General features: G+C 34.0%; 1 protein-coding gene across 15 annotated transcripts in view; it reads left to right on the top strand.

The window, feature by feature from the left end:
* The window catches only part of by (focal adhesion protein tensin), a 572,440-nt gene that overhangs the window by 335,916 nt on the left and 215,952 nt on the right, over window positions 1-20,572 (top strand). Inside the window, exon 1 of one of the 15 annotated variants that reach the window (XM_074132649.1) lies at window positions 13,280-13,300. The exons of the other annotated variants lie outside the window; for them this stretch is intronic. Within the exon in view, the coding sequence (XP_073988750.1) occupies window positions 13,295-13,300 (6 nt within the window). The 5' untranslated portion in view covers window positions 13,280-13,294. Of the gene's footprint in view, window positions 1-13,279; window positions 13,301-20,572 lie in introns of those variants that run through there. 15 annotated transcript variants of the gene reach the window in all.

Here is a 20,572-nt window from a genome sequence, read left to right as displayed (position 1 = left end):
CAGATCAAGTTTGAGTTCCGCTGTTACTGGAACATGTCGTGCAGAACCTTCTAAAAATGGAAATAACCGATTTTATTTAATGCATTTTTTAAGGTAGTTTTGAGATTTTGCAGATTTTTAAAGATTTTATTGCATACAGAATGTTTTATATTTTAAAAGACCATTTAAACTTATGAAATTTGTTAAGTGTGTGAAACCGCATAAGAGATCCTGTCGGGAAAGTAGTACTCTTCTGGAATGCCCCCAGACATTCGGCAGGATATTTTGGGCGGTACTGGTAACTACTATAGGCGAACAACTTCATTAAAGGTACATAACTCTGGATAACTTTTCTGCAATTTAATTTCCACAAGATGACCGACCCGATGGCCATTTAATTTGATAAATTAATATTTATCATGCAGAAATTGAGTCCATCGTTTATTTTTTGTATTAATAAATCATCCAATCGATATCTTGTTATTGATTAAGGGGAGGAAAAAGACTCGTAATATTAAACTTTGAAATCTTTCTAATATCTCCCGACTTTATTAAAAATAGTTCTAAGTTCATAGCATTTAAGTGAAGCATCTTTATTATTAAATTTTACAAATGCTTATTGTTTAAATGATTTTTATGTTCCGTGTAATATTAAATATTTTTTTTTTTTTATGGTAATATTTTCAATTCACAAACAGTTTAATGTTCTTTTTCTAAGTGTTCCATAAAATTAGCATTTTTATCCCATTTTACCATCAGTAGAGGGCGTCGCTTTTATTTGAAAAAATAAATCAGTTGGAAAAACCCTGTTTGCTCTTTTAAGCCAATTTGCACGATTCCATTTCTCCCTGGGCTTGCGTTCATTAATCTTTTAACTTTTCTGGTTTAAAGAGAAATAAGAAAAATTTATTTTCACTTAAAGTAATCACCAGTTAATTTTAATCTAATAACTTCCTTAAAATTATTAATATTTGATATTGGATAAATTTACGATATCTTTCCTGGTGGAAGCACCTCTTCACCCTTTTTTTTCTATCTTTTGTGTTCCCTTTGGAGTGATAAAGAACTTCGTCTAAGATCCGTCTCTCATCTAACCAACTCAAGCGGCATTCTCCCAGATTTCTGGCTCTTCTTGTCTATCCAATAACATTATTTTAAACGTAAATCTGTCAATGTCTGCTCGCTTTGCTTGTTCTTCCCCAGAAGGTAAAATACTGTCTTGCAATTCAGAGTATACGAATTAATCCAGGATATTATTTCTAAAGGATATTTTCCCTTAGAATGATGTGTTGCGACTATCTATGTGGCGCTTGTTGTACAGAATGAACGTACATTATGATTAATTAACTGGGTCACTCTGGAGATTTGTATAATAAAAACATAGTGAAAGCATTTTGAGGGATTGTTTCTGGAGATGAAAGCTGGATGGGAAAACTGATTTTATAATAAAAGCCCACAAGAACCTCTTCATCACCTACCTCACAGAAAAGTTCAGGCCCCCCTCACCCACAAAAATAAAAACAAAAGGAGTTCAATTTGTTTTGCTTCGGCAGGTCGTCAGCTATCTTATTACCTTCAACAACTTCGCCAGGGTAACCACTGTTTCTTTCCATAAAAATAGTCGTTTTTAAAGTAGTGGTAAACGTGTTAAAGAATAGAATAGCCTTTCAAATAGAGAACCAATGAAAATATTTCATTCATATTCAATTTAAAAAAAAAAACCTTTACAAACAATATTCTCTCGCTTTGTCGGTACGTCAGTCTTTCATGCAGTAATGATGCCAAATGTTCACAATGAATATTGAAAACTACGGTTCTCTGTAGAACCGTAAACATGATGTTTTTTAATGATGTTTAGTCAAAACGTTCATGATTTTTATTTATTTATTTATTTATTCTTAGGTTTTTTTCCCTTCATATTTACAAATTCATAAATGATGAACGAATAGTATTTTATTTTTAATTTGGACAAGGATAATGCTTTTTTTAAAAAATAAGTCATAATTTATATAAATTGTAGTTCAAGTCCTTCTTTTGTGTGTTATTGAAATTTAACATGCCTTTCACATTTTATAAAGACAGTTTTATATTTTATTTACTTCTTTAGATTGTAGATAATTATAATAATTTGCAAATTGTAAGTATAGGTTATTTTGCTGTGTAAATAGTATCTTAATATCCTTATATACACAGACTCTCATTGACTCTTTCTCCGTGTAAATAATTAATTCTTTCAGATATCAGATTTAAACTTGTTGATTTATTCCGAATTCTTAAACTTGATGACAAACAGCTGTTAATGTAGCTTATGTGTCAGATAAGATTATTTCCTTTAAATTGTTTTTTGACTTAGTATTCCTCAGGTTTAATTTAGAATTAAGAAAGGTAATTAAAGTATTAGGAACTGTAGCCGTATACTTGAATGGATTATTGAAAAATTTATCAAGTTGAACTTGAGCTTGATTGTCCTTGGTGTAAAAGTGTTGTAATTAATTTTTTACTCTCAATCAAGTACAACTTGTAGATACAAATCGAGCCCCATGTTCTACTGTTTCCTTAAATACGAGGGTAAGTCAATAATTATCCGCAATGTAGTTATAAATTTTATTGTAATACAAATAGAAAACATTATTTTTCAACATAATCCCCATGTTTTTGCATACACTTGGTCCATCGTTGCACAAGCTTTTTGAAGCCGTCATAAAAGAAGGTTTTTGGTTGAGCTGCTTTGGACCGCTTCTTTTACTGCTCGTACTTTTGTCTAGGGTCTTGTTGATAGTGTCCACTAAAGAATATTTCTTCAAGCTCTGTAGCAACACCTTCCGAAAGAATCGCGTCACTTTCTTCCTACAGTTTGGACTCTTGAACCACTCACTCCCTGTTGCCCTCCTTTCCCACTTTGACTAGTGCGATTCTTTACTATTGCATTTCCCTAAAAAATCTGACCATTTCTTCTAAGAATTACATGTGATCACTAAAACTCCTCTATCTTTTCTTCAAGGTGGTAATGAGCATCGAATCACATAATAGCCTTAAATATTCAATTAGCATGCCTGGGTTCCAACTTCTGTATACGCCACTACAGGCAAAGATGTGTTCCCTCTGCAGTCTTCCTTGGTTAGTGTTCAGTTAAAGATCTGGTCTCACTTCTTTTTTACCTTGCAATGCAAGAGATCGTATCGTATTAAGTTGTCGAAGTTGAAAATGTATCCAGTTTTTTGACATTACTCTTTGTGGGATGTACTCTCTTTTTTTCTCCTTTATCTTTGACAGCGTTAAACTGCGGAACTAAAGATAAAGTGGAAAGGTAAAAAAACAAATTCTTACAGTAAAAGAGAATGAAAAGTAAGAAGTTTTTCTTGAAAAGTACTTCTTTTTATGTTCATAATCTCTACATAAGGAGGGAGCATTAAGGATTTATTATAAGAATTTGGATTAGCAGTGTTTCTATCTGTTAGGGTTTTAAATGATTTGGTTGAGCCCCACACTTCTACTCCCTATATTTCCATATAGGTCTTAACAATGTCTTGTACGTGGTACGTTTTTGATTTAAGTAAACCTTAAATCTGCGATATTCTCATCTTGTTTGCAGGCTCCAGTTAATTAGTCTCTAGTCAATGTACAGTCCTAGGTATAGGTCAGCTGGAGGAATACTTACACCGTTCAGTCGAACTGATAGATACCCAGATTTCTGTGTATAAATCTTAAGTTTATAAAATTAAATTGGCCAAAAGATATTAAATAAATACGTAAATTTAATTAAAAGAAAGGAGCAATTTAATTTACGTAAATTTTTTCGTTCTATCAGAAAAAATAAAATAAAAAAGAACTATCCGTTTAAATACAGCAGACAAATACAACTTTCTATTAGCAGCTCTTTAGTATAATTAATGGTTGTTAATTTCTAAAAAGGATAACGGATTAAAATGTATTTGTCTCTTTATTGATGAAATAGTGTTACATTTGCCCACAATTAGCCCATAAATTTATTTGAGTGCAGAGTACACTCAGCCAAATATTAATGTTGCATATTATTGCTAGCCTTTTAATATACTATTGCTATTTTGAACTGCAATATTATATTCACCTATTCATATATATCAATATGTGCACGTTCAGCGTCACTTGTGCCCATATGGCCATTCCGAAAATTTTGAAACCACTTATAAACTGTTCTAATCGAAGGTGCAGAGTCACCATAATGTTTATCAAGCTTCTCTTTAGTCTCCTGAGGCGTTTTGCCTTTCATAAAGTAGTGTTTAATCAACACACGAAATTCTTTTTCGTCCATTTTTTGATCCTATTCAGATTTGTACATATATACATTTTAAGAGTTCTGGAGTTAAGGCCATAATTTTATGAGCGTCTAATAGTGTTGCTATAAATCGTTGAAGATTAATATGGTTAAACAGTTTTCTGGATCCTGCATTATATTTATTTTTATTTTACTGGAGTCTTTTTGAATTTTTTATTAAAAGAGGCGTGTCTACATAAGAGAGTAAAATATACTTGCTCTTCTTTTAGGAATTAAACATTTAGAAATTAACAGAAAAACTGGTTTTTGGTTAATTATGGTGTTTATTTTTTAATGTGTTTGTACAGTTACTTGGGCCTTAACCCAAAATTGAAAAAATCGAAGAGTTCAAATTTGGAGTTAAGAAATATTCTATTACTGAATATGAAAGGAAATTCGGCAAGTAGGTTAAAAGACATACCAATTAAATTTTGCCATTTTAACACATTATAAACCAATTCCAAGATTTTAGCTGCCTTCTAAGGTTTTGCAAAACACATGTCTAAAAACTATGTACTAAAACAGGCAAATAGTACATATAAAATTCAAGAAATAAAAGTATAAAATGAATTAGAAGACAAGAAATTGTGCAAACAAGAAAAAGAACAATGTAGTAGTATAGATTTTTCTAGGTTAAATTAGTAGGGAAAAGCAAGATACATACCAGGGTCGTTTGAAAAGTCCGTGCAAAAATAAAAACTACTTAATTTTTTGGGGTAAACCTTTTTTATTTTTCAACATAGTCTCCTTTTAGGCTTACACACTTCGTCCAACGCTGCTCTAGTTTGTTGATCCCTTCCGAATAATAGGATTTGTCCAAGTCTGAAAAATAGCCATTCGTTTCTGCAATCACCTCCTCGTTTGAATAAAATCTTTTTTCCGCCAGCCATTTCTTCATATTGGGGAACAAATAGTAGTCCGAAGGAGCCAAGATGGAGAATAGGGGGGATGTGAAACCAGTTGGAACCCTATTTCCATTAATTTTGCGACCACAACTGCTGAGGTGTGAGCTGGTGCGTTGTCGTGATGGAAAAGGACTTTTTTGTGGGCCAATCGTGGGCGTTTTTCTTGCAGCTCGGTTTTCAAACGGTCCAATAACGATGAATAATATGCACCTGTAATAGTTTTACCCTTTTCCAGATAGTCGATGAGGATTATTCCTTGCGAATCCCAAAAGACAGTCGCCATAATCTTTCCGGCCGAAGGAACGGTCTTCGCCTTTTTTGGCGCAGATTCCCCCCTGGGTAACCCATTGTTTAGATTGTTCTTTGGTCTCAGGAGTGTAGTGATGTATCCATGTTTCATCCACAGTGACGAAACGACGCTTAAAGTCCTGCGGATTCTTCTGGAACAGCTGCAAACCGTCCTTGCAACACTTCACACGATTTCGTTTTTGGTCAAGCGTGAGCAATCGCGGCACCCATCTTGCGGATAGCTTTGTCATGTCCAAATGTTGATGCAAAATATTATGTACCCGTTCATTCGAGATGCCCACAGCACTAGCAATCTCACGCACCTTCACTCTTCTGTCATCCATCACCATATCATGGATTTTATCAATGATTTCTGGAGTAGTTACCTCAACAGGGCGTCCAGAACGTTCAGCGTCACTTGTGCCCATATGGCCATTCCGAAAATTTTGAAACCACTTATAAACTGTTCTAATCGAAGGTGCAGAGTCACCATAATGTTTATCAAGCTTCTCTTTAGTCTTCTGAGGCGTTTTCCCTTTCATAAAGTAGTGTTTAATCAATACACGAAATTCTTTTTCGTCCATTTTTTGAAAATCACTCGACTTCCTCGATTCAAACGAGTGCCAAACACAAAGAAATAGACCGATCTGGCTGAAACTTGGTGTGTGTTCTTCCAAGAGATGCTACTAACTAAACATGACCTCGATACGCGCCAGTGGTGCTATCTCTCTGACTTTGCACGGACTTTCCAAACGACCCTCGTATTGATATATGTTGATACAAATGATGATGTGTTTCGTATCATTTCCAATCAGCCAATTTTGTGTCGTATTTGGTGTGTTATTTGTATCGCTGTAATGATAACAAAGAAACAGTATCTTTTTATTATTAATTTATTAGTAAAGTTACACCAGCGCTAGACACGCTATAAGTAACAATGACAGTAACTGACCTCGAACTAACTATTTGAGGGGAGAAGTTACCCAGTGATAACACTCCCTAAGTCATCTCTAGGATCAGCTACTCTCCTCAGAAGAGAGAAAATCGCGAGGCCACTGGCGTTTTAGTCGTCTGGGAGGATGATCTTGAATGGTGATGAGAGGATAAATAGCGGACAAGAGGATTGGAATGAGAGTGCAAGTTTTGATGAAGGCTTTTATAGCGAGTTCGCGCAACCTGGACCTACAAACGGAATTTCCAGGTCTGTGTGGCTTGTTAGATTTGAAACATAAAATGGAGCGTTAACGATAGTGCGGAGAATTTTATACTGGAGAGATTGAATTCGTTGAAGATTGGACCGTTTCGTTGAACCCCACTGTTCAATACCTGTACGTCCAGACGGGTTTTAGTATAGAATTGTAAATCAGTCGTTTGTTATTAAGTGAAAGTTTTGAACGTTGGTCTAGTAGTCTTTTAAATAGTCGATAACGCCAGCTAACTTCAGTTCGTTTAAGTCGGCTGTGCGGGTGGATACAGTATCATGATATAAAACGCACTTTTGCGACAAATGGGTACTCTCTTAATAAGGTAAATTTTACTTACAGCAGGAAGAGAAATAATTAAACGTTTTATTAGCTCCATAATTTATATGTAAAGGAGTGTTAGTTTGAACGAAATTTACATAGAAAATAAGCTCTTGTAGTTATTTTTAGCTGGAGCTTCAACTTATTAGAAAATAAAAAGCTCCAGGCGTTTGAAGCACTTCACACAACTAACTAACTAACTTCGGGAGGATGTTAAAGCTTTTCTTTTATCGTTTCTTCTTTGGTTCTAGTTTTTAAAGAATGGCCTTTGTAAGGAGAGAGATCTATGGATGTGATCGCAACACTCCAGCTAATTTATGGCAGATAATAGTAGTGAAAATAAATTGCTTTACAACTTAGCTAGCAAGAACACAAGGAGGCTCTTCTTTCTTCACCTCCAGTATAGCTAGAGCTCTCCATCAAGTTCACTCTAGTTGTTCACTTTATCTTTCATTTCGTCCTTCAGTACTTCTATCAGCCGTGTAGCAGCAGTCTCTTTGTACCACCTATTGTGATCAATATCCTCAAGACAGTATGATATATGACACTTTTTATTGCTCCTTGCTTTAGATTAACTTTTTCTTTTTGTAATAATGTCTTATTTCGTCATCACGTGTAAGAAATGGACCAGCCATTTCTTTTGAAGGACCTTGACTTCCTTCCTTTCTGGGTAGGCCTGCCTGTCAACAAAAATATTTACTATGCCACAATCAATACTTGTAACTTTAAGGAAAATTGTTTAACCTTAACCAGGTTCCCTGGTTAGATAGATGTATTGTTTCTTCTGTACGCTCTGTCAAAGTCGAGGACTGTTTAGCTAATTCAAGAGAATGAATGTATTTCACTTTCTGACGGAGTATACCGTCTTGTCTGAACTATCTTACAGACTTTTTAAGTAGCTCAGGCTTCTCGTCAGTAACTTCTTTGTTCAATGTTACCAGCTTTCTCATAATATAGATTTAGAAATACAGTGCCTAGAAACGCATTAAAGTTACCTAAAGTCCGGTCCGAGCCCGTCTTAGGATTTCTTCTTCTGGGATCACTACCTAGCTACATTAATGAAGACAACTTGGCTGAGTAGTCATCGTGTGCTGTTGTCCACAAATGTTAACGCTACTTTTAGTATCAATATATTAATTTTACAACTATAAGTAGAACAACAAGTAAAAGTCCATGTAAAGACATACCATAACACAAATGTATGTGTGCAACTTTATTTAATTTCGCACTCTTTGGTGTGCTTTACTATTTACTAGTTTCAAGCACGATAAATCGCACTAAATGGTCTCTCGGCCTTTCGCGCTTCAGGCAGCGCCTTGGATTTTTTTCAGGAAGGATGATAGCTGACAATATGAATGTCTCCAGGAGATTGGTGGCACGAGCGGAAGGGCTGGAGTTGGAATATCGAGGGGTGGTAACCTTTATATTTAGAGTCTATTGTAGAGTGCCCATGAAGAATAATGGATAAATGGGAATTGCTAGGCTTGGTTGTAAATCCCCTAAACATAACTCAGCTTCTGAAGACCAGATATCAAATAAATCAGCTTTTTGATTTGTAGTGTTAGTTATAACAAGTGTTTTCCCTCGTAAACGTTATAATAGTTTATAATAGTCTTGCCATGTCTTGTTTTTTGGGTCAGGTGTTAGTATTCCGCCGTGAGTCAGTCGATGATCTAAGCATAATTCCAGCCAGGTATCCGTACCTTCGTCCTCCACTTATATGATAAAGATTTGGTTGAAGTAGATGGTAGCAAACTACACCACCTTTTTTCTGTCATCCTAAACAAATAAAAAAAAGCGAGTCTTTCGTTCAGTTTCGCTACATCAACATTTCCAATGTTGTTTTGTTAGTTCATTCCTTGACATTATTTTAACATCTATTTCTGTATGACAATTCCCATTTTTGTGCAAATGTTTTTATTGTTACTTTTGCATGGCGGTTGGAAGAACGCCATTTACACACTCAGTATTTATTTAAAAACTGTTCCACAGGCGGATAGTTCATTGTAATTTTTTTTTTTCTTTTATGTCTTTTTATAAAAGCCAAGAGAATTTCCAAATGAACTTTACCATTGAATAAATTATATTTTCGTAGCCTTTTAAACAACAGCTGTAGAGATACTGGAGTGGCACAAATTATTTTTGTATTATACATTACTTTTTTAAATTCTTATTAGCCTTCATTAAACTTTAAAAATGAACTCTTTTTGTATCTTGTAATTTATAACTTAAAAGTCTATCCTGCTTTTTCTCTTTTTATGGAAAAAATAGGTTCAAAGTTCTCCTAAGTGTGAAAAAGTTGGATGGTAATATTTAAAAGGGCCCTACGTGTGTTTCTCCAGCTTAAAAAAAATAAAAAAATTGAAGATATTTTGTTTGAGTAGAGCCCCCTCCGTGCGACCCGGCAGGATTTCGATATTAAAATCCCTTAAGGGGGGGGGGGGTTCACTTTGCAAAGAATCTATATTTGTTCAGTTTTTGGAGAATGTTTTTTTTTTTGAAAAATTTTCTTACCTTTTAACTTTCAACCTTGTACTTTCATTCTTTTAACCAATACCATTATTTGATAGACTTTTCCAGATAATAAGTACATTTTAGGGCACTGCTGGTTCTGAGAGGAGTTTTTAATTGGTCTTCTTTTTTTAATGTAAAATGCGAAGTTCTTCAACAGGTTTCTTTTTTCATTTTTTAGGGATTTGTTTTTTGTTTTTTCTCAAAAACTATTCTCGATAATGTTGATAAGAAAATAATGTGGCAAAAATTATCTTTTCGCGTTCAATTAAAAAAAAAAAAAAAAAATCACAAAGCTATATTTTATGAACAGTTTCACAATTCCAAATTACAAAGAGAGACATTCACATTCCTGAGAAAGTATCACAAGCTTACAAATTGTATTTAATCTCTTTTCAAAGTGATTCAAGAAACTGTTCTTAAATTTACTGCCAAGCAAATAAAGAACAGTATTTAATTTGGTGATAACTTTTTTTTCGTCTTTTTATGATTCTGTTGTTCTCTTTGGAAGACTATAAGAATTCAAAAAAAATAAAAAAATATAGTTGTAAAATATTTGTTATCTTTTTTTTAATGACTGTGAAATGTATGAGGTTTAGTTATAGAGGTCTGGTTACTCTTACTAAATGATGAAACCATTTTATTTATAGTCTAGAAATCATTACGCAATTGTCTTCCTTTTTTTTTCTTTACATTATCTTTAATTATTATTATTTAAATCCGTTTATTATATAGCTAAATAAGTGCTATGATAAAGTATGAAGAAACTCCTTATTAATGAAAAACAGAGATGCTCTGTTTTAATTTAATTAGGATTATTGTAAGAAGGAAAATAAATACGTAAATTAACTCAAAATTTTTTTAGGGATTGTTAAGAATTGAATCCGTTGTTTAGAAACGTTTCCCAGTTTTAAAAACATTACTGGTCTCAAAACGGTTCCAGCCCCTACTCCTTTATTTTTTTGGTTATTAATTCTCTTGAGTTCCTAATTATTCCTTTTCCAGTTTACTGTTGTAAATTCTCCTCCAATGAATTCTTGGCCGTAACGTGGATCTACACTGTGTATGGGCATGTTTGCTGCCCCACAGCTGGTGGACCTCGCATCATCCACCTTATCTCGAACTATTCTCTCTTCCAGTCCCCTCTTCTTCTTCTCTTACTGCTTTTAGTGTGTTATTTCTGGCTTATTCTTGAACACACAGCTTAAAATATAGTACTAATGGTCTCCAAATCATTTCAATCCACATCTTTTGAGTTCCTAATTATTCCATTTCCAAGTTTTCAAGTTTACGGTTGTAAATTTTTCTCCAAATCTTCCTAACAACGTAACCAGATTTCACCTAGTGAATCCTGGCCGCTAATCTCTTTTATCTTGCTTTTAGCTGCTCTAAAATATGGTGCTCTGGTATTAAAAGTAGTATTTTTAATTACTTAATAGTAGCATTTTCTAATTTTCTTTTATTTATATAATCACCTATACGTAGAGTATTAAGTCGTCGTCAAACCTAAATGCTAGTTTTATTGTAATTCTTCATTAAACCCCCATCATTAAAGTTCGTTCAATGGATATGTCCATTATCCGTGTACGCATGATTGAATGGATCGCCTACTCGGATCTATGCCCTTAATTACATTACCTTCCCTTTTGTTCTACCACGGATATGAGTCGAGCGATTTTTTTTTTTTGGACTATATCCTCCAGGGAAAATCTTGAAATCTCTTCAGCCTCCTTAGTTGATGGTAACTGGATGTAAGAGTAAGAGAAATATCCTTTGTTCCATAAATGATAAGCATGTTTTCTACCTGAAAGTATAGATTGATTATTTTGGAGTTTTTTACTATAATAAATTTTATTTCGTAAGCTCTGTACAAAGAAATAAAAACGGGATAAACTACAGCTCTGTATGGATGTATATACGATATATATTTAAACCCACTACCCATAATGTATATGACAAATATACATGTCACTTTCTTATCGATATCCCGTTGTAAATATCTCAAGAATTATCTTTACCATGGGGTTATCTGCAGACCCGCCTGTTTCCTGTGCCACCTCTTCTTATAACATTCCGCCTATAAGTCAATTTTAAGTGAAATTTTTACCGCTCAATTTATACTATGCTAAACCTTTTTTTTCTACTCACTAAGAGCTCTAACACAAAGTGATAGGTAATTAAAGTTCAGTTCTTCGTAGGTCTTGATACAATCTTCTTGAGGCTTTAGGCCTGCCAAGATGGTAATGAGATTAGATTGTTGATGGCAGTCTGTTGATTGAAGGGTGAGGAAGAAGTTGTCTTGTCAGTTTAGTCATGTGATTGTGAATGGATTGATTGTCGAGTTTTCTGGGTATCTCGTGTGTTTCCTATAAGAAACATTGGGTCATTCAGTTGTAATTCGTACAATATTTTGAAAAGTCTGTAGTCTTTTTTGTCAAATGTTATGCTGTAATCCAGACACGTATTATTTAAACCTTATGTACAAATAATATTTAATAGGTGTTATCGGCACAATAAATAATGAATTGGCACTACAGAGGAAAATTCGATCTACACCCTCCCTCAATCTTGGCCTTAGTGATTTCCGGAAAAATGTTTTAAATAAATGTTGTATGTTTACATATCTATAAATATCGTTATAAATTCGTTGGATTTAAGGAAAATTGGATCCAATGAAATGGCATTTCCGGAAAGTCTAATTTTATTCTTGATACTGTTGCAATAATTCCTCTTTGTCACATTTTTCATTTCCATTTCCAGTGGAAAATAATTATCTATCACTCTCTCCTTTTTTTTTTAGCTTGTGCTTTATAAAGTCCCTAAGCGTTGAATTTAAATAGATCAAATAATGTACTCGGAAATTAAGTACCGTCTTGGAATCAAGCTAAACTTGATTTCAAGATTTATCTAAATCAAATTTTACCGGAAGTCTTTGCTGGCATAAACTTAGCTACTAAATATGTATCTGTGCAGCCTAGCTTTCTATGTTTTAGAAAACTCTTCTATTTTCATAAGCTGCTTTATCTCTGTTGCTCAGCAACTTGTTAGTCTGCATCTGACATCTCGATAATGTCAGTCTGTCATCTTTGATGATTGATGATCTGGCTTAATGGCTTTTGTGTGTGTGTATGTGTGTTTTTGTGCAATATCTATCACAACTTACGATAAATTTTCCTGACGTAAGAGCTAGTTATCTCTCTCTCTCTATGTCACCATTTTTCACCAATAAATTCACTTGCAATTTTCTTCGTTTAAACAGCTGGTCATTGGGTAATTGGTATTTTATTCATTTCATAATTATTTCACTGAACAAATGAAACCAAGTATAATTCCATGTGCGGTTTCCCTCGAACAAAATACAACTCTAACTTAACATTCTAAAAACATTATACCTACACAGAACCCTTAAACAAGTACTAAGTATCATTATTTGATTTTTTTAATTACAAATATTTATAAAATTAAGTAAGTTACAGAATTAATTTTACAAATGTTTTAATGGATTCATGAACGTATTGTGTAACAGACATAAATACCGTGTAACCTCCCTCAGTTAGTCAGTAAGCAAGTATAGTGTAGACGAGACGATACCATAAGTGAAGTAAAAATCTCTATACTTATTAATTTCCCTCTGATGATGAATGTAAGTCCAAAATAGGTGCAGGTATACGATAAATATGCGTGTGACGACGGATAAAATCAAAGAAATCTCCCCATCACTTTGTGGACCTAACTGCATTGATCAATTTCTCGCTCTTACTTCGAGTCAGACGAAGATTTCACAAAACTAGCTAATGTTTGTAAGTAGTAGATTTATTTTGAGTATTTTCCGAGTTAGAAGATGAAGTGTTAAGTATTCCAGCCCTTAACGTTGTAGTAATATGTCGTGTGAGAGTTCAAACCAGTTGTACTTTTCTTTTGTTAGGTTGAGTTTTCTTTTTTTTTCAGTTTTATGTTAACATCTAACAACAGCCATATTTTTCTGTGTAAAATCACTTAAGTCATCAAAAAGCTGTAGTTTACTGTATTTGTTCGCCGATAGGTACTGATTAAGTGTGATTATTTTTTTTAGTTTAATTACCTAATTTATTTTTAATTAATAATACCGTCTGCATTAGAGTTAAATAGGGTTAATTAGTTTATATGTTTCCAGTTTAAAACATGGGGAATAACCACGCTTTATCAGTTCGTTTTATAAACCTTACAAGATTTCTTGTAATAAACCATGCATAATGGTTGTTTAATTCCTAATTTCAGAGTAGAGAAGTTTGCCTTATTTATCCGTCTAACTTTAAATAAAGCGAGGAGGAGGATTTCCTTCAACATTCTCCTCACTCTTCACCCCCCATCTTACCACAGCCTTCAGCTTACTTTGTACCATCAGTACCATCGGATAGTTAAACAACCTCAAATGTTATGCCCTCTTTCCAAATTCATCTAAATCGAGAAGTGTACTAAAGATAAACTTAACCAACTGGGAAATTGGAATAGATACGGTGATATTGGTGGTGGTTGGTAGAGGAATTGGGCTGTAATCTTTGAGATAATCCTGAACTTTATATACATATACCATTTCACAAACATTTCCAGTTGAGAATGTATTTGCAGTTAATACTAGGAATAGATTCTTTTGAATTTTGAATTGAAATTTAAATAGTTTTGAATCTATTTTGATTTATAAAAAGTTATTGTTGTTACTGTGTGTACTACTTAAATTGCAGGAAGTATGAACTTCGAGAGCATGAAGTTTTTTCACTATTTAAATTTACTTCTAGAGAACAATGTCCTATCCTCTATTTAAACGCACAAGTATCACAAGAATGCTCGAAACTTAATATCCCATTTTGATACCTTGTTCTTTTTTTTTTAGTAGATCATAACTGGGGCGGCTCCCGGTTCTCCAAGCACTGCAACCAAAAGTCTATGGGTTTCCCATCAGTTGTTCTTGGGGATATTTTCTTCATTCAACGCAGTTACTAAGGACTAATTTCCTTTCTTTAATTGACTGACACCGGTTACAAAGGGCTGGATCAACTCTTAATTGGGTCAACCTGTGGAGAGTTCTCTCGTGAGTACCATTGTGCCCCATAAAAAGGCATAGGGCCAGACTAAATCGGCATATAGAGGGCTAAACTGGTCCGGAATAAGCCTCGCAGTCAGTAACAGACTGGTACCCCACTAAAATAAGTACATGACCATTCCAAACAATAGTAGGTATGGATTCAAATGTCGCATCAGACTTGGTTGGTCAAAATTCGCCTTATGGATGTGATCGAACATCCATAAAATTGTTAAGGACGATATTTTTCTCATTCAGTACTTCTCGATACACAATAACCTATCTATTTTACACTAGAGTAGGGAATAGCTGTCATCTTTTTCTAGTTCTGTTATTTACATATCATCTCTAAGATAAAAAAAATAATTTTAAAAACTTAAAAACAGGCAATTATTTCCGGTTATGTAACTTATTTGAATAGAAGTATGAAAATAGGTCAAGTGAGTGAACAAGACATGAAGTACCTCTGGTGATGAGAGAACTAAGCTAGGCAGGACCAGTAATGCTGCAACCAGCGCTTTCTAGACCATTCACTTTAAAACATTGCTTACTTACTGAAGCTCTATAATAGTTTGCCTGGAAAATAGTTTTCCCTGTTGAATAGTTTGGTGAATTAAGCCAATAACAATAGGCGAACTGAGAGAAAGTTGCTACTACAAGTAGTAACACTATTTATTTGTGTACTGTACTAACTGGAATGCCTTCACTCTTAACACTAAAAGGTAAAAAAGAAAAGAAAAAGAATTCTTTTCAGGTGAAGGTATAAAATCATTTTTTCTATACGAGCAACCGTTTCTTCATCAAGTGTTGTGTTCTTTAGTCAGTTGAGATGTTTGCAATTAATGACAAAGATCACCAAAATTAGGTTATATCTATCTTGGAATCTATCTTACTGTTATTTTCTTGTGAACTCTCAAAAAAAAAAACTATAAACTTTCTTAATTCTTTCTTGATAAGATTATTAGCTGATGATTCTAACGAGTTTCGAAAATGCCTAAAAATAAAAATATAATTTATTAAAGAAATTAAAGAACAAGTAGTAAAATAGTTAAAATTGGTTATAAAACCAAGAGTGATTCTTCTAATAACAGGGATCCTTCCAGACATTTACTCGTTCAAAACTTCTATGTTGTTTGTATTGATAATTCCCCCGGTATTCGAAGAATTTGTCGATATATGTTGTTTGTATTGATAATTCCCCCGGTATTCGAAGAATATGTTGATATATCAACAACAACTTCTGTAGAAGTGTATACTTACATAGAATTCAAAGGAATTAGGAGTTTGAATGTTTTCGTAAGTGTTTACTTGGGAAATATGAATGTACACTTATTTGGGAACTCCCTATTTGCGCGAAAATTGGCAATTAAATTGAAATTGTTTTTCAGGATCTTTTTTTTTTATATATATATATATAATTTATTTGTAAAGTTACACCAGCGCTAGCCACGCTATAAGTAACAATGACAATAGCTGACATCGAACTAACTAATTGAGGGGAGAAGCTACCCAGTGATAACACTCCCTAAGTCATCTCTAGGATTAGCTACTCTCCTCAGAAGAGAGAAAATCGCGAGGCCACTGGCGTTTTAGTCGTCTGGGAGGATGTTCTGGATGGTGATGTAATGATAAGTGGCGGACAAGTTTTTAGAATCTTAAAAAAAAAAGAAAGTGCAACATATAAAATGTTCTTCGCAACTGGCTCAATGATTTTCCGGAAACCTGGAATGCTAACTGCTGGGAAAATAACTATTATTTGGAATGCTTCTCTTTTTTTCTCTGGATACACTACCCGTTTAAAAGCCAAGTCCTTGGCTAGGAAGACTCCCTGATTGACATTAGGTTGAAGTCACAGCCAGCCTATTCAGAAAAAGAAAAGTACAGTTTTTTGTTTTGTACACGTGAAAAAGAACTGGGACCAATTCGTGCAGATGGAAGTGTAAACATGAAAAGGATGTGAGGGTGATCTTCCTTTATAGAAATGCAACTTTTACCTACGTGCTGAGGTCTCATCCTGAAATAAACTAAACTTTTTCTTCAATACCCTGAATGGTGTCGAATCTAGGTCCAATGGAAATAGAGTAAAATTCTTCAAAGTCTACAATATCGACGTTCGAAGAATACTGTGGAATAAATCATGCTACCACCATAAAAGTTTTTTTTAAAAAAAAATGGCATTTAATGAACAAGGAATAAAAAAATATTAGTTCATCAAGTCATTGTTAGCAGAGGAAGACTAATTGTAACTGGCTAGGAAAAAGAGAATCTCAGGATATAGTGGTTAATCCTTAGTAATGCAGCTTTTTCTTTGTACTTCCAAAATTAAGTAAAACTTAGCCAACATCCAATAAATGAAAAATAATAATGGATATCTTAAGTTGTATTTCTAAAGCACTACTTACTCTTTTTTTTTATTGATTTTCGTCAAATAGTTAAAAGCAATATTTTGGGAGGTGGACATTGATAAAAGTAAGATTATCTAAAGAACATTTATTCACCGAATAAAAGAAGTCAAGTGGGATGTAGCTGGAAAGATGTAGAATAAGAATCCAACTAACTACTTACCCCTCACTATTTGTATTGAGTACTTGCACTTACTTACTTGAAAGCAAAGGAAAAGAAAATAAAACAACTAACAATATAAACGTATTTATACATATGTGGTAAACATTTTGCTTTAGATAAATATAGAGCCTCCTTCTTAGGCTTTTCTCAAGGCTTTTTTTATACATCGAAAAATACGAACACCTAACGTTCTTATTCATTTTATTTTATCGAGTACTCTCTGATACTTGTTTACATTGTATTTCTTTTGTAGTATCATTCATAACAAAAAAACTTCAACATGCTTTTTTTTTCTTCTACTTCTTCTTCTTCTTTATCTTTATTTCAAAACACTATAAAGAGGATTATTTCGTTGTTATAAATCCGCCGCAGAAAAAGTTGAACCTTAAAATATTTTTTTACAGAATTTCAAAAGTCCGGAAATTTCTTAAGGATTGTACAGTCTAATAAGTGTGGAAAAGTTTTCTGTTGGTCATTGGGAGTCAATCCTTCAAATCCAAACTCCTCCAGAGCGCGCCTCGCTAAAAAAAAATAATTGCAAATTTCAATCAATATGAGAAAGGGATTTTTTCTGTTGGAAGGCTTTACTAGGAACGTAGGCCCTCGAATATTCCTTAACAAAATAAGATAATTATTTAGAAATTTATTGAACTTCAATAATTTCTAAGCTTGGACTAACTTTGACAAGCAAGATTGGGCGTGCTTCATAATCATGTTATCACCCAAACCAGCTGTTCAGATCCTAAACTGACGTTCTTAATTTACTGAAATTATTGTACCAATTCTATTACTACGCTACTGTGACGAGCGACAACTTAAGCTTTAGACCTCTACATGGTGGTTGGTTATACGGGTAGGCCACAATTAATTGGGCCACTTCCGCCCCAACTAAAGTCAAAAGGAAAATTGACATACCCTTCGGTTTAGAATCTGCCTGTCCGAATGTACTAAAGCAATCCACTATTTAGGGTTATTTCAGTGAGATATTTTGCTTCCCCATGGTTGGAGTTTTGGTCGCCAAATGTCCCATTTCGATCTGAATATATTCCTGTAGATTTTCCAACCAAGCCACAATAACCTCCTACGATTGGCATGTTTAGATTCATTGGGCCTCTTTGTGTTTAATAAACACCAATCCATTCCTCAATATACCGTACAGTTAAACAAATTTAAGTTGTGCATTACACAATTACGTTCGTTGTAGAGCCGAATGTCTATCTCTTCGTACTTTAATTTTTTCTTTATTTACAACAGAACAGCCTTTATAATAATTATAGTAATAATGAAGTATGTAGATGCACATTTCAGAACTTGTAGCGGATCATATGAGGAAGATAATCCCGCATCGTGAGGTGCGGATTTCTATTCATGTCTCGAAAAGTTTCTTTAAATGGGTGCCTCTAAAATTTGAAGGATAGAATTGTTTTCTTACGGTTAACCTCATCAACAGCTGAGGTTATTAGCGCCCGGAGCTTTTTCTAGTGCACTGCCGGCCTCCGGACAGTGTTCTCTCGTTACAGACAACACTGTCCATCACCGGACAGTGAGCTGTAAGAAGCTCCTAGGAAGAGAAAATCTAAGGGTCAGCTGCTGGATTCGAACCCGGGACCTCCGCGTGGGAGTCCAGTATGCTAACCTCATAGCTAATCCCTTCCCTCATTATTATTATTATTATTATTATTTTAATAATTCGATAAAACAATCAATGCCTTAAAACATTTTATTCATATCTTTAAAGGTTCTTCAAATTCTCCATAAAGCATGGATTTCTGATAAGCATTCAATTTGGAGACCATAAAACGTTCGTAATAATTTTTTGATTAAAAAATCGAATTTAATTAGACGAACCCATCTTTCGGATCTATTCCCTGTAGGCAGATTTCTCCCTCCTTTTACAAGAATTTCTGTAGTTCTCCTTTCTATTTTTCTCATTTAATCCTCATTTTATGTTGTACCCAGGGCCAGATTTTCCTATAGGCTAACTAGGCTTCAGCCTAGGGCCTCAAGATCTAGAAGGGCCTACATTCAAATTGTTAGTAAAATTAAAATTACACTGTTCTAAAAAACAGTTAACACTAAAACACTGTTTTAGTGATGTATCACTGTAGTGATGTATTTTATTATCTCTCATGTAATTTATAAACTTAGAAATGGGAGATGAAAGGGCCTCATAAGTGGAATAGCCTAGGGGCCTCTTTTCATCTAAATCCGGTCCTGGTTGTACCCCTCATCTAATATTGTTTGTCAATTATTGTTGATAATCTCTTTTTTAAAAAAAAATATGATAGGAATTACAGGAACAGAATCTTCCAGTTTAGCACTTGAATTAAAAAAGGGAAATAGAGGTGCATATCTATGGTAAAGAAGTACCTATTGTACCAAATGACCCTCTTAAGCAAGCAATGTAAAATGTACATATTATAGGAGGGCTTGTCTTCCTTGAGAATCATACAATATTTCTTGGTTCTTGTTAAGAATTGAGTTTAATATTGCATAGCTCAATTCAGAGTGGGGCTTTTTTTTCTTTTATGTACATCCTTTATTGAAAGACCAAGCTTCATTTGTAATGAGACTTTATAGTCTTATTTATTTAGATTAAATATTTTGTGAAATTTTAAGTTTGGAAAAGGGTTCATTTTAATTGTATTTCAGATTTACATCATTTACTCTTTTTTGTTACATTTAAACTGTATAGATATGTCTATACACTTTTGGGAGGTAGGGGTAGAAGGACCTGAGAAATGTTTTTTACTACATAGAATGTGAAAACAGCCCCCGGAACTGTTGCAAATGTGTTCTAGTCTTCATTTGGTAATGGCCGGCTCAGTTCTAACATAACAAGAGTAGATTAGAAAAAGAAGAATAAAAAGACTAGCGGTCTAGCATGTGTAAGGTAATGTCCCAGGAAGGAGCGGTCTCAGGTAGTAGGCAACTGACCTCAAGAGTCACTCCTTCAGCAACCATCATCTTAACCATCTATCTGTCCCCTCATAGCCGTACTCTTCTTCTGAACCGCTGTAGCCTCTTCTCTTTGACTGTTAATGAACCTATTTACAGGTTATATTTAATAAAAAAAAAAAGAGAGAAGTAATTCGCGCCTGGAATACCCCCACCTCTCCTTGACTGCAGTTACTATTAAGCTCAATATATTAATAACTATCCTTGAAACATGCAATTTTTACTTAACTGTAGTTAATGTTATTTTTATTACTGTTTTTTTAAGGCCTCAGAGATCTGAGCTTCCATAGGTTCTTACCTAAACCCCAAAAGAAACAATATTCCTCGTTAAGTTCTCTGATCAATCTGCCGTTTGTATACAATTTTGTGAGAATAGACTCTAACAGACTGATCTTTAAAAACCCAATATCCTCTTCCCTTGATTACAAGTCAGAACCGTGTATCCTGTAAGTGACCTTAAGAGAAGTGAGAACTGTGCCGACACATGTGA

The sequence above is a fragment of the Rhodnius prolixus genome, unplaced genomic scaffold (genome assembly GCF_049639745.1).
Source record: "Rhodnius prolixus isolate KJV_2025 unplaced genomic scaffold, Rpr scaffold_4, whole genome shotgun sequence".
Classification (NCBI taxonomy): Eukaryota; Metazoa; Arthropoda; class Insecta; order Hemiptera; family Reduviidae; genus Rhodnius; species Rhodnius prolixus.
The sequence above is the reverse complement of the archived record's forward strand: the minus strand, read 5'-3'. Positions and strand labels throughout refer to the sequence as shown.